We start from the raw sequence: 13,797 nt of genomic DNA, 5'->3' as shown, positions 1-13,797 counted from the left end.
CTGATCTGTCTTTCTACACTGCCGTCTCCCAGACTTCCACAAGCCTTCAGAGAGCTCTGCTCAGGTGGTATCTTCTCAGGGACATCTCCCTCGATCACCCTCCATAAAATTGCACACCCTTTGCATTCCCCGTCTTTTTGTTTTTCTTCCATGGGCTTACCAACATGTGGCATTGTATCTCTACGTTTTCTTGTGTATTTGTGTGTCTCTCCCCACTACACCATGACCTATACCAGGGCAGACTCTGTTTTTTTCACCGCCGTGTCCCCCAGCCCCTAGAATGGTCCCTGGCACGCAGCGGGTGGATGAATGAACGTGCTGTGGGTACATTCGGTGAACAAAGAGGTGGATGAAAAAAGATCCATTAGGGTCTTGCCTTTTGAGGAATTCATAGCTGGGTGGCAGGAGAAAAGGTGGATATGAACAGATCTTTGTGGTGTCACATTGTGGGGTGCTGAGGGCGCCGTGGGGAGGGGCCAGGACAATCAGAAAAGCATTCCCAGAGCAGTGACGTTTGAGCCTGTGTTGCTGCATAGGAAGCGACTGGGGAGAGAAGGAGGGGTTCTCACCCCTCCCCTTGTCCTTCTGCCTCAGTCACACTGGCTGATGGCTGTCTTCAAACCCGAGGAGCAAGAAAAGAGGCGCTTAAAAGGAAGAGGAAGAAGTCACCTAAAGTCTCCGGTTCAGGTGCTGCGGGCCCACGCGCTTCCTGGAACCAATCACTGAACCAGGAAGATGGACCGCTGTCATTGGCCAGGCCTGGGTCACGTGCTCCCCAGGAACCCGGGTTGGGGAGGACATCCACTGTTTTTAATCACAGGAGGAAGGAAAAGGATAGTTTGGGGGCTGTTTCCACGTGCGGAAACAAATGCTGGGAGGCAATCACTGTTATCACTTTTGTTTTTCCTACTTCCCTCTTTTCACATCCCCCGTGGCCATAATCTCTGTTCTGGTCTCAGTTTTCCTGTACTCGGGACTTTGTTCTGTGTCCAGGCCAGGGCCATACCACTCGACAATGCGGGGGGGGGGGGGGGGGTGCTGTGCACGCAAGAGAGATGAAGGGAGATTGTGTGTGTGTGTGTGTGTGTGTGTGTGTGTGTGTGTGAGATGTGGGGGGAGCATCTGGACGTGCTGAGGGTGTAAAGTCGTCCCGGCTTCCACATAGTGACTAGGCGCCCAGTACCAACAGATCAGGCTTCACATACAAACCGTTACATAGGCTTTCTAGTTATTTACTGACAAGATCATTTCTTCAGGAAGAAGATCCTATATTCAGAACAACCGAACTATTAAAGGAGAAAGCAACTCGTGTAGTGCTTTAGTCTGTGCCGGCTGCTATCACAAAACACACACTGGATGACTTCTAAATAACAAATTTATTTCTCACAGTTCTGGAGGCTGGAAGTCAGATCTGAGTGCCACGGATGGGGTGGGGGGGCATGCTTTTCTGGGTTGCAGACTCTCGTATCCTCACACGGTGGCAGGGGCTAAGGATCTCTCTGGGGCCTCTGATGAGGGCACTGGTCCCATCCATGAGGGCCCCACCTTCGTGGCCTCATCACTTCCCAAAGGCCCCACCTCCTAACACCATCACTTTGTTGTTTTTTAACTGGAGAGAGAGAAAGCATGAGCTGGAGAGAGGGGCCGAGGGAGAAAGAGCGAGACTTTTAAGGCATAGAGCCCTACATGGGGCTCAATCCCACAACCCTGGGCGTCATGACCTGAGCTGAAATCAAGAGTTGGATGCTCATCTAACAACCACCTAGGTGCTCCACTGAGGCCATCACTTTGGGCATTAGTTTTCAACATTTGGATGTGGGGAGGACACAAGGATTCAACCTACAGCACTTACTCTTCTGACAAAGCTCTTTGTTTTGCTTTAAAATGCTCCTCTGTCCTTTAACTGTAGAATGACCAGCCATCCTGGTTTTCCAGAACAGAAGGGATTCCAAGGACAGTTTTGAAACTAAGACAGTCCTGGCAAAGCAGAGGTATAAAAATCAACCAAAAAACCTGTGTTAAGGACTTTTAGGATTTTGAAATCATAGAAAATTTAAACATATACAATTATACCGGGGTTCAATCGTAAGCAAAAGTTAATCTCAGCACAATACTTGAATAACATATTTATTCTAAAATGTGCTCCTAATTATTCTCTAATATAAGGTATTTCATCTGTTATTGATGTATAACACATAGAGGAAACTTTACCAAAGACTCAGATCAATGAATTCTCATGAGGTTAAGACACCATGTAATTGCCACCCAAATAAATGGCTTTTAATGTAAAAAAAAGCCCACATCCAACTACAGAAGAATTTTCTTCTTGTTCTCTGAGACAGCAGTTCCCTACATCTGGAGTCTGTATGTTCCTTGAGCTACCTAAACTGATGCCCGCGAATAGCTACCAGAATGCCACGTATGCCATCAAAAGAAAATAATCCAACTCCTGGGGATCCTTGCAAATTATAAACCGTTGTTCAGTGATGGGGATTTTTACATTAATTAGCAATTAATGTTTACAAGTGTTTTGGTAGCATGAAATATTTTTGGTAAAAAAACAAGAGTGTATTTATGACTGTGTACATGTTTCCTTTCTTTTGGAAACTACTATGGGTTTCCTTGGCTGCATCAGCTGGTCTTGATTCCAATTTGCATGAGGTTAAAGATAAATGTAGGTGGAAAGCCCTACATTACCAGCGATGCGGCTTTGTAAATGTTGCCAAAATGATGGTAGCAGCTACACTGTGCAAATCTTATTTTTTAGATGATTGCTTTTTAAATGGCTAAAAAACGGAGGCCATCGGACTGATGTATATAGCAGGCTAAGGGGAGCCCTGGAGGTCCTGTGTGGGCACAGACCAATTAAGTTGAGCACTCAGTGAAATTGCTTTCTCAGCCAGGATGGAGAATGATTGATCACAAGTCAAACCGTACACATGTCAGGCTGAAAGAGTTTACAGGTAAATTTGGCTCAAGGCCATTGCCACTTCATTTCGCTGGCTGAAACACTTCAAGTGGTCAAGTGAGTGGGGCGAAAGCCACTTAATTCTTTGCGCAATGAGATCCTCCGGCGGGGTCTTGCGTTGGTTTCCATTACGGTATGGAGGTAAGAAAGACCAATTTCTGGTCTTCATATGCAATGACGGGGGCTGGGAGGTCTGTCTATAAACAAGTGGTTCTCAACCCCAGGGAACGTTGGAAATTGCTGGGGAGTTCAAAAAAAAAAAAAAAAAAAAGATCCAGATCCTCAGGACACACCCAAGACCAAACACTCCGAATTTTCTGGAAGTGGAGCCCAGGCATCAAGCACGTTTTATCAGGTAATTCTACGCGCAGCTATGGTAGACGACGCTGGGCAAAGAGTTCGAATCGGTAGCAAAGCCTCCCCGCTCTGCGGAAGGTTTCTGAGACCAAACTTCCAGGAGAGTTGGGGTAATTTCAGCTTGCAGGTCCGGACGTCAGCGGCAGGACTTGGACCACGGCGCTCACCTAGCACAGCACCAGTTTAGTAATAGGCATTCTCACGCACGTCTCCCTTGGAGACCCCCCCCCCCCCCCCCCGTGAGCCGGAAATCTACGATCAAAGACAAGCGGCCGAAAAACCCCTAACCACCCCACTCCCGACCGCGGACGTCTCTACTGCGTACGGAGATCAAGAGCCCAAGGCGCATGCGCGAGTAAGGCCGAGGGCTGAGGGTTGGGGGACGGCGCGGAGGCGCCTGCGCGGCCGCGGGGGCGGTGCTTCCGGTCGGCGGAGGCGGGGCCCGGCGCACGCTGGGGGCGGAACCTGGACCGCGACCCCGACCCCGACCCGGGCCGCGACCCCCACCCGGGCCCACCGGAATGGCCCGGCACGTGTTCCTCACGGGGCCCCCAGGTAACCCCGCCCGGGTCTCCAGTTTTGGGCGGGGGGGCAGCCGGGGTAGGCGGGAGGTGGGGGGGCGTTCCCGTGTACTTGGGAAGGGGCGGCAGCCTCCAGGGTTCTGGCAGCTGGTCCCTAAAGTCCCCAGTGAATGTTACGGGCTCCGTGACCCCTTCCCAGAGAACGTGATTTTAAGTACAAAAGACAGGGCTAGAAATGAGGCCAAGGCTGGTAAGAAAAAGAGCTGTGGTTTGGTAGTATGTGGGCTTCTTTACGAAGGCATTAAAGGGGGGCGGGGGCGTCCCACGGCAGCAAGCGTAAGGGCGCAGTTTTGAGCTCAGTGATGCGCGCACATGGTATTGCAGGATGCCCGCCGCGGCCGTGATTGACGGGAAGGTGCCCGGTTTCTGTGGATGGTCACACGTGCCGCCGCTGCGGTGGCTCTGGCCTACCGTTCGTAATGAGAGGAAGCGCGGGGTTTTCTCCTGAACGGTAGTGAAGCTGAAGATGAGACTTCCACTCCCCAGTTGCCTGCAAGGGTGAGGCCGGGGGACTCGGTGCCTCCAGGAAGCCCCTCCCAGATCCTGTGTCTGTGGCTTTGGGCACATCCCTCAACCCTACGGGATCCAGATGGGAGAGTGTGCGTTCACGTGAAGCTGGAGGAGACGCTTTTTAAACCCAAGGCCCCTCACGTGTATCCGGCGTGACTCAGGAAGGTGGTGGCAGCATCAGATGGGCCAAGGCAGAAAGATGGGTTGATTGGAGCAGAGAAAGTGATCTATTTTGTCAGCTCCTTTGCAGGGTGTGCCTAATGTTTAAGTGAACTGAGAGCTCCGGTATCACAGATTGTCATTCTGGGCCTAGAATCGCTTTATTTTAGTGGTTATGTGTTGCCCAAGTAGCAAAGGGCATACTTAGTATTGTGGACTCCGGAATGTTCTTTTTACCAGGCAATGGAGGCGCTGTGAGGAGACCGGTTTGAGAGATTTCTAACATCCAGAGTACTCCCTAATACTGCAAAAGACTGTCTTCTGAAAATTGATTCGTCAGTCCTTTATTTGAACCTGGGAATGCTGTTCTCTCAGCAGGCTGGCCTCAAGACATCTATGTGTTTCATAACAGAAGTCATCTGTTGTTGTGATAGGATCTGCCTGGCTCCTGGAGGTGGCTGGGGACAGAGAGGTGGGCCAGATCAATGCTGGTTCTTCTTCCTGTCCCCCTTTTTTTTATAAAAGTTCCATGTACACACAGTTGAAAGACAAATGATTCTACAAGATAGCTTGCCTAAGCCTGTCCTAAAAGCCGCTCACCTTCTCTTTCTCTCCATCTTCCTAATGTAGTTATAGTGTAATTTTGATTAGCCCAGTACAGGTGAACACTAATCACAGAAGAGCCATGTAGTTAATAATCTATAATTTTCTTTTCCTTTTACATACAAGTCCCCCCCCCCCCCCTTTGGAGTTACTGTCTGTTTTTTTTCATAGTTTCTTTCTCTCATCAACTTAGTCTCAAACTCTGCCTGCTATCTAAATCTAGTCTACATATTCAGATCGTCAGGTAATGTGTCTTCTCAAAGAGGTCACGTTTTGTTGTATATGCTCAGTGCTCTGCTTGCGTCTCCTTGACACTTAATGTTTTTCCAAGCTGTCCAACCTGTGACCCATCTTAGAGGGCTTTCTCTGATTCTCTGATTCTCTGATTTCTCTAGATTCTGTACCTGTGTGCAGAGCAGGCCCGACGGGCCAGGGAATTCCTGTCCCCCAGGAGCAGCCTCCAACCCATGAGAGACGGGAGTCAGTGGATAAACTCTCTACTTCCTCAGCCCTCAGGCAGGAAAACTGAGTCACGTGCCCAAAACTGTCTCCCAGAGTTCCCCAGTGGGATTAGCTATCCACGGAGGTAACTTGCATGATAATGCAGTTACTTCCCTTGGAGTCTTGGGGGTCACTTTCCAAATTAAACTTCCTGCCCTTGAATCTTTTATCTCAGGGTCAGCTTTATGAGAGAAGAAGAATCAAAAGGTTTCTGGAGCTTTCTGACCTGCCCTTCTTGCCTGTGTGTGGTATGGAGCCGTCATTTTGGGGTCTCCTTCAGCATAGGTTACCTCTTCGTGTAGACAGCTCTAGGGTAGTAGCTTAATTGATGGAGATGAAAAATTAACTGAAAGATGATTTTTTACAGCTGATCAGGAAGGGGCTTGAGCCAGCACCGGTGTTCTGCCCAACATGCAGGACACAAAGCGTCCCCTTTTATCACAGCTGCCCCACGTTATCTTCTTCAAAATGGAGTATTTTTTTTTCTTACGTTAAGAGTAATACCCACTTACTATTAGACCAGAAAAAAAAAAAAAATCAAAGTTTTAGAGAAGAAAGTGACAATCACATGGAATTACAACACACAGAAATAAGTGCTGTAAACTTTTCCATTTCCGTCTCAACATTTCCTGTAAATACATACACTTCACTTTTTAAAAAAAAAAAAAGCATAATAGGATAATGCTATATATATATGCCTGCTATGTCTTAACCTGCTTTTTCTCCGCTTATCATTGCCATATTGCGGTCTGTTTTCTGTGCTAATAAAGATAGGTAAACAGTATTCTCTGTAAGGCCCGTATGGCATTCCTGCATATTTGTATGTCGTTATATACATGATACCGTAATTCACCACTCCCTTACTGGTCACCATATAGGTTGCTCTCCATATTTTGCTATTATCATGAAAACTGACGTAAAACCCCTATTCCACGTATCTTTGTACTGTCGTCAGACTCTTGCTGAAGGTGAATTCCTAGACACAGAATTGCTGTGTGCTGCAGAAGGCACGTTGAAGTCGCCCTTCAGAAAAGTACCAACTTACATATCCACCAATGCTACTGGCCCGTATTAAACAGGTTCTGCCGGGACTTTGCTAAACAGCAGGTACTGGGGCACAGAGCTGGGATGAAAACCCTACACGGTTCTCTTCCAGCCCCAGTGAGCACGTGGCTGGGATCCCCTTGGGTTAGTGTTCCTGGGCCAGAAGGCCAGCCGCCATCGTTTGTTAGTGTGAATTAGGAGGAGAGGTTTATTAAGTAACAGTTCATGGTTTATCTCATACAAGCTTAAAAGGTTTCTTGGGGAACCCTGATGACTCTGAGGGGGCAGCCGTAGAAATAATATGACTTTACAACCCTGTGGTATCTCAGAATAGTCTATTGCAGGCTTGCCGGAGGATTCCCATTTTTCCCATTTTGGATAACCGTGATGCCATTGACTTAAATGTCTATGGAGCAAGTCATGGGTACACACAAAGGCCCCTGTTAAATTATATGGTCCTTACTAATTGTGTAACCTCGGGTAACTCACCCATCCCCTCTGGGCCTCATCTGTAAAATAAGGACAAGAAAGGTAACTGTCTGAGAGGCTCGTTGTCAGGGTGGAACCCAGGAAATGCTTGTGAAGCCTGCTAGATAAGGTGCCTGGCTCCACGGTGTCGGTGATTCCCTGTTGGTACCTGTAAACACACCCGAGTAGTTAACAGGCCAGGTGGATGGGGGTGGAGGTGATAGGTTGTAAGTGGGGAAGGCGTTGGGGGGCAAGCCAGAGGAACCGGGAGAACAGCAGAGGAGGCCATAGAAGGGGCTGCCGACCTGATCGGATCGCTCTTGTGAGAAAGTTTGAAGATTGCCATTTCTGGTGGTGGTAGTGGTATTTAAGGGACGCTTTTCTGGGAGACACGGCAATGTTAAGTCCATGGAGGAGTGAAGGGATTTTCGCGGGTAAGCGTAGGTCCAGAGTGTTGGGAAGGTTGAAATCCTAGTTTAAAGTGCCCAGCCTTCGACCCAAGCATGACCAGTTTTGTGTCCTGGTGAGAGCGTGGCCACCCAAGGAAGAGAGTAAACTTAGTTCCAGAAGCTTGTCTCAGAGGGTGCGGATGGCACTCGGCTGTCACCAGTAAGCCGCTCAGTTGGTTCTGGGATGGTATGTGTGACAAAATAATGTTTCAGAATTTCAAAATAAAACTTTAAGATCCCATTCATATTTTTAGTATGCTTGAAATTGAAGTTTTAACACCTGGAACAATCAAAATGAAAGTGAATTAATATTCATAAAATTCCTTTGCAGCCCATTTCTCTCCCCCACTGTGATTGCTCTCAGGCCCTGAGTGCTGTTCCCTCCAGCAAGGGGGTGGTTCCTAATGGATTTTTTGTTGTTTTTTTGTTTTTCTTTCAGGAGTTGGGAAAACAACATTGATCCAGAAAGCCAGTGAGGTTTTAAAATCCTCTGGTGTGCCTATCGATGGATTTTACACAGAAGAAGTCAGACAGGCAGGGAGAAGAATAGGATTCGACGTTGTCACCTTATCCGGCACGCGGGGAGTTTTGTCTAGAATTGGGTACTGACATTTCATTTCTATGATGTTTTATTCTCCCTGGGTACAGGATCGAGCCAAATAATCTCTGATCCCTATCTTGAAGAATCTTGGGCCTTTGCGGATTTCTCAAAGAAAGAAAACAGACTTTGAAACCACGATATGAAAAACAAAGTACAAAGATAGCATATTTCACTTAAAACTTACTCCACTGAGTACTAAATTTTTATCATTTTGTAATTCGTCATCCTGTTTCTTGTGCTACTTTTCCAAGATAGTTGGGACGCTGCCTCCCTGTAGCTTGGGGATCGGCACCCCCAGGTAACTTCCAGGGCTGGTGGCGGTGGCGTGGTGGGCATACTTGTTGGAAACCCTGTTCTCAGGAGACGGCACGGCATCAGGTTAGCTTTGCATACTACCGCGTTTTGTGCAGGTGATGTCTCAGGGTGATTTAGCATATGTCGAAGGGCCAGAGGCTCAGTGGCGTAGCTGCAAACCAGAAATCAATACAGGGGTCTTTTCAACAAATGCACTGTTTCTTTATTCAGCTCAGAGCCTCCACCTGGAAAACGTGAGTGCCGAGTTGGGCAGTATGTGGTGGATCTGACTTCCTTCGAGCAGTTGGCACTTCCGGTCTTGAGGAACGTAAGTGTGATTTCTGCTTCTTGAGCCCATCTCTTCTTCGTGCTCCTGGGAACAGAGTGGTTTTGCTCCTAAGGAGCAGCCAGTTTTGCATTTTACAATTTAAAGGTTTTCAAGTGACTGAGCTGTAAAGAAGGTATGCACCGTAATTTGATGTCATTATGAACTACAAATAAATTCCTCCTCACCCAAATTTAGCCCATGGAAATATTTCATACTGGGAGAACTCTGGTGCCCAGCTCCCAAGGCTCCCAAGGTTAAGTGTTTCCTTTGCCTTCCTCCTATTTATATCTTAACCCTGTTTTCACAGCACAACAAACATTTAGGAAGGGAAGTTGTCATTATAGAAATATTACCATATTACACGTCTTCCTCGGCTTACGAGGGGGTTACCTCCTTATAAACCCATCATAAGTTGAAAGTATGGTAAGTGGAAAACACATGTAATACATCTAATCTACTAACCAGCTGACCTTAAACATGTTCAGAACTCTTCACCTCAGCCTACGGTTGGCAAGATCATGTAACACAAAGCCTATTTTGTAATAAAATGTTGAATATCTCATGTAATATGTTGAATATTGTACAGAAAGGGAAATACATAATGGCTGTGTGGGTGCAGAATGGTTGTCAGTGTATTGGTTGTTTACCTTCATGAGCCTGTGGTTGCCTGGGGGTGGGAGTTGCTTCTCCTGCCCAGCATCGGGAGAGAGGATCCTGCATGCCACCGCTGGCCCAGGAAAAAGTCAGAATTTAAAAGTTGACCTCTGGGGGCGCCTGGGTGGCTCAGCCAGTTAAAGCATCTTACTTTGGATTTCAGCTCAGGTCATTATTTCACAGTTGTGAGATCAGGCCCCGCATTGGGCTCTGCCAGGCATGGACCCTGCTCGGGATTCTCTCTCTCCTTCTCCCTCTGCCCCTCCCCAGCTTGGCACACAGGTGCTCGCTATCTCTCAAAAAAACCCATTTTTTTGACCTATGGTTTCTGGTGCATCCATATTGCTTTCACACCACCATAAAGTTGGAAAATCATAAGTTGAACCATCGTAAGTCCGGGACCATCTGTGATACACCGTATATCACTGTATTACCTGTTTTTTATTTTGTTTTGTTTTGTTTTTTTGTCTTTGTTTTTTAAACAGCGTATTGAGATAGAATTCATATACCATACACTTCACTCATTTAAAATATACAATTCACGGGGCGCCTGGGTGGCTCAGTCAGTTAAACATCCGACTTCGGCTCAGGTCATGATCTTGTGGTCCATGGGTTCGTGCGCCGTGTTGGGCTCTGTGCTGACAGCTCAGAGCCTGGAGCCTGCTTCCGATTCTGTGTCTCCCTCTTTCTCTGCCTCTCTGCTTGTGCTGTCTCTCTCTCTCTCTCTCTCAAAAATAAACATTAAAATAAAAAAAAAAGAAAGAAAAGAAAATACACAATTCATCTTTTTCTAGTATGTTCATACGATCATGCAGCCAGTCATCACGATCTAATTTTAGAACATTTCCATCGTTTCGGAAGGAAACCCCACGCCCATTGAGCAGTCATTCTTCATTCCTGTGTCTCTCCCAGCCCCTGGCAACCGCTGCCCTACCTTTCTTTGCCTGTCAGTTTGCCTGTTCTGGGCATTTCGTGAGAAGGGAATCATATAATATGTGGTGTTTTGTGACTAGCTTATTTAACTTAGCATAATGTTTTCACACTTTGGGGTGCTATTGTAAATGGAACTGTTTTCTTAATTTCATTTTTGGAATTATCGTTACTAATGTATAGAAGTACAAGTGATTTTTGTTTATTGATCGGTTTTGTATCCTGTCACCTTGCTGAATTTGTTTATTAGTTCTGAGTTTTCCAGTGAATTCCTTAGAATTTTCTTTGTGGAAAATTATGTCATCTGCAAATGGAGATGGTTTTACTTTTTCATTTCTACTTTGGATGTCTTTTATTTCATTTTCTTGCCTAATTGCCCCGGTTAGAACCTTCAGTTCACTGTTGAATGGGACATACTCATCTTGTTCCTGATTGTAGGGAGGAAGCATTTAATCTTTTACCATAAAGTGTGATGTTGGCTGTGGGTTACTTGCAGATGGCCGTTACCGGGTTGAGGAAGTCCCTTTTTATTCCTAGTTTGTCGGGTATTTTACAACGAAGAAGTATTGGGTTTTGTCAGATCCTTTTTCTGCATCTACAGAGGTGATGATGTGGTTTTTATCCTTTATCATATTAATAGAGTGTATTATGTTAATTGATTTTTGAATGTTAAACCAGCCTTGGTTCTTGAAATAAATCCCTCTTGGTCATGATGTGTGATTGTTTTTATATGTTGATGGATTCAAAAGGATTATATGCAAATCCTTTTATATGTTGCTGGATTTTTATATGTTTGCAAATAATTTGTTGACGGTTTCCACGTCTGTATTCATTGGGGGTGTGGTCTGTAGCTTTCTTGTGATATCTTTGTCTGAGTTTGGTATCAGAATAATACTGACCTCAGAATAAGTTGGGACGTGTTCTTTCCTCTTCTGAGTTTTAGAAGAGTTTGTGAAATATTGGTATTAATTTTTTCTTTGGATGTTTGATATACTTTACCAGTGAAGCCCTGTGGCCTGGGCTTTTCTTCAGGGGAAGCTCTTTACGAATTCAGTCTCTACTTGTATAGAGGTGCTGAGTTTTTATTTCTTGTTGAGTCAGTTGTGGTAATCTGTGTCATTTAGTAACTTGTTTTACTTACCTAATTTGTGGGCATACAGTTGTTCGTATATTCCCTTATAATCTTATTTATTTTGTGAGATCAGTGTGTTTTCCCTTCTTTTCACGCCTTATGTTAGTTATTTAAGTTCCCTCGCGCCCCCCCCCCTCCTTTTTTTTTTTGGCCAGGAAAAGATTTGTCAATTTAGTCAAACCAGTTTTGGCCTTTGGAGTATATATTACTTTTTTAAATTCATTCATCAAATACTTATCAAATCCTAGCTATACACTTGTGAGCAAAACAGACATGTTTTCTCCTTTCTCCAGACTCAGTCGAGTGGGAAGTGTAGACATTGAACAAGCAAGTGGACAGTTGTCATAAACACCGTGAAGATGACAAGTGGGGTGCTGTGAGAGGTGCCAGGAGCTGACTAGATCAGGTGACCAGGATGGAGCTCTGGGGACGTGACGTGTAACTGAAATGGAAGATGGGGAGGCACCGTCACTTCAGAGGGAGACTACAGGCCTGTTGAGGGGGGCGGGGTGGGAGGTTCTATGGAGAATACTACAGATGATGGAAAGAGATAAACTGAGGCCCCACTGCCCTGGGGTGGGAGTAGGTAAAGAACAAGGTGTGGTTGGCAAGGGGGGTGGGACCACACGATCAGGGCCTGGTAGACTGTGAGTTTCATTTAATTTGTGATAGACTTACTGCTTTGATGTACTTTTACGGAAATTGGATGGTGCAGACTTGGGCTCCCGAGGCAGGTCTGAACCTTCCAGAGGCATCTGTTATGCCAGCAGTAGAATCCAGGGTCTTTCGCTTGGCCTGGTGGGCTTTTTGCCATCTGGCCCACTAACCTCCGACCTCCTGTCACCGTTCCCCAGCCACGTGTCCCCCACACGTGCTGGGGCCGGTGCCACGCCAGCCTTTGGCTCTCAGCCCTGGCCAAAGCCCTGGCTCAAAGCCCTGGTGTTTTCTTTGGTTGGTGCACTCTTCTCTTTGCCTGTCTGCTCTGTTTTGACATTTGGGGCTTGGCTAAAATGTGCAGTTGGGGGCTTTGGTAGTTGGCCGAGGCTGCTGAAAATTTTAACTCTAGCCTGCGGAGGGTAGTTCTGATTTCAGAGGGCTGGTGGGTCTTGCGCTCTGGTTTGCTAGGGGGCTGCTGCTCCTCAGGACCCGCCTTCTCCTGGGCTTCCTCCCCCTCGCTGGCTCCCCTCACCTCCTGCCTTTTGGAACCTTCCCTTGGTCCCGTCCTTGGTCTGTTGTGGCCACTGTATTGGTGGGAGCAGTCAGAGAACAGGATATTTTTCTCTCTAGTTCGTTTCCCACCAGATGCATACCCTCTACTTAAATGATCAAAGGGCAAGTGACGCACTTCAAATGAAATTCCTGTTGAAGACTCTGGCTTTGGGCACTGGATCAATACAAAGAATTGATTTTTACTTAACCTTGCTTAGAACAGACTGAATCCTGGGAGAGCGGTGCACACATACGTGTTTGGCGTCTGTCTGCAAGATTATATAAGAAGTCATACGCTGACTGCAGTAAGAGCTTGAGTCTCTCTTTTTTAATTAAAAAACAAAGGAAAGCAGACATCTCCCAATTTTTGATACTTTGATTACCAAACCCAGACATCTTTGTTTTGGGAAGACTTCCCAGGCTGCAGGTTCTTATCTAGTCGAGGTCACAGATTTTTTTTTCTGAAGTACACATTTTTCTCCCATCTCATATATATGTTTTGTTGGGATGAAGAAAGAAAAAGGAATTAGTGTTTTGCCTTCAGACTTAAAAAAAAGAATGAAAGATGGGGCACCTGGGTGGCTCAGTTGGTTGAGCTTCCAGCTTCGTCTCAGGTCATGATCTCACGGTCTGTAAGTTCGAGCCCCGCGTCAGGCTCTGTGCTGACAGCTCGGAGCCTGGAGCCTGCTTCAGATTCTGTGTCTCCCTCTCTCTCTGACCCTCCCCCATTCGTGCTCTGTCTCTCTCTGTCTCAAAAAAAAAAAAAAAAAAAAAAAGAACAAAAGAAAAAAGTACAAAGGTAATTACATGACAGAAATAAGAATATAAAGAGATAGTATGGGCAACTAACATAACCTGAAAGCTTTAGAAAGCACATTTAGGCAGGTGGAAACCTTGATACAAACAGCCTGTTAGTTTATAGTGCCCGGGATGTCAGAAAACACTAACTCTAACTGTACATTAAGAATTATCTATTGGGGGGGCGCCTGGGTGGCGCAGTCGGTTAAGC

At 46.3% G+C, this 13,797-nt stretch overlaps 1 protein-coding gene across 2 annotated transcripts in view; it reads left to right on the top strand.

Moving 5' to 3' along the window:
* The first annotated feature begins 3,744 nt into the window (after window positions 1-3,744).
* The window catches only part of NTPCR (nucleoside-triphosphatase, cancer-related), a 30,815-nt gene continuing 20,762 nt past the window's right edge, over window positions 3,745-13,797 (top strand). For both annotated transcript variants that reach the window (XM_047825709.1, XM_047825708.1), the window contains exons 1-3: window positions 3,745-3,880; window positions 8,080-8,242; window positions 8,767-8,863. In XM_047825709.1, the coding sequence (XP_047681665.1) occupies window positions 3,847-3,880; window positions 8,080-8,242; window positions 8,767-8,863 (294 nt within the window). In that variant the 5' untranslated portion in view covers window positions 3,745-3,846. The remainder of the gene's footprint in view (window positions 3,881-8,079; window positions 8,243-8,766; window positions 8,864-13,797) is intronic.

Source organism: Prionailurus viverrinus, chromosome D2 (assembly GCF_022837055.1).
Source record: "Prionailurus viverrinus isolate Anna chromosome D2, UM_Priviv_1.0, whole genome shotgun sequence".
Lineage (NCBI taxonomy): Eukaryota > Metazoa > Chordata > Mammalia > Carnivora > Felidae > Prionailurus > Prionailurus viverrinus.
This window is presented reverse-complemented; position numbering and strand designations above follow the sequence as displayed.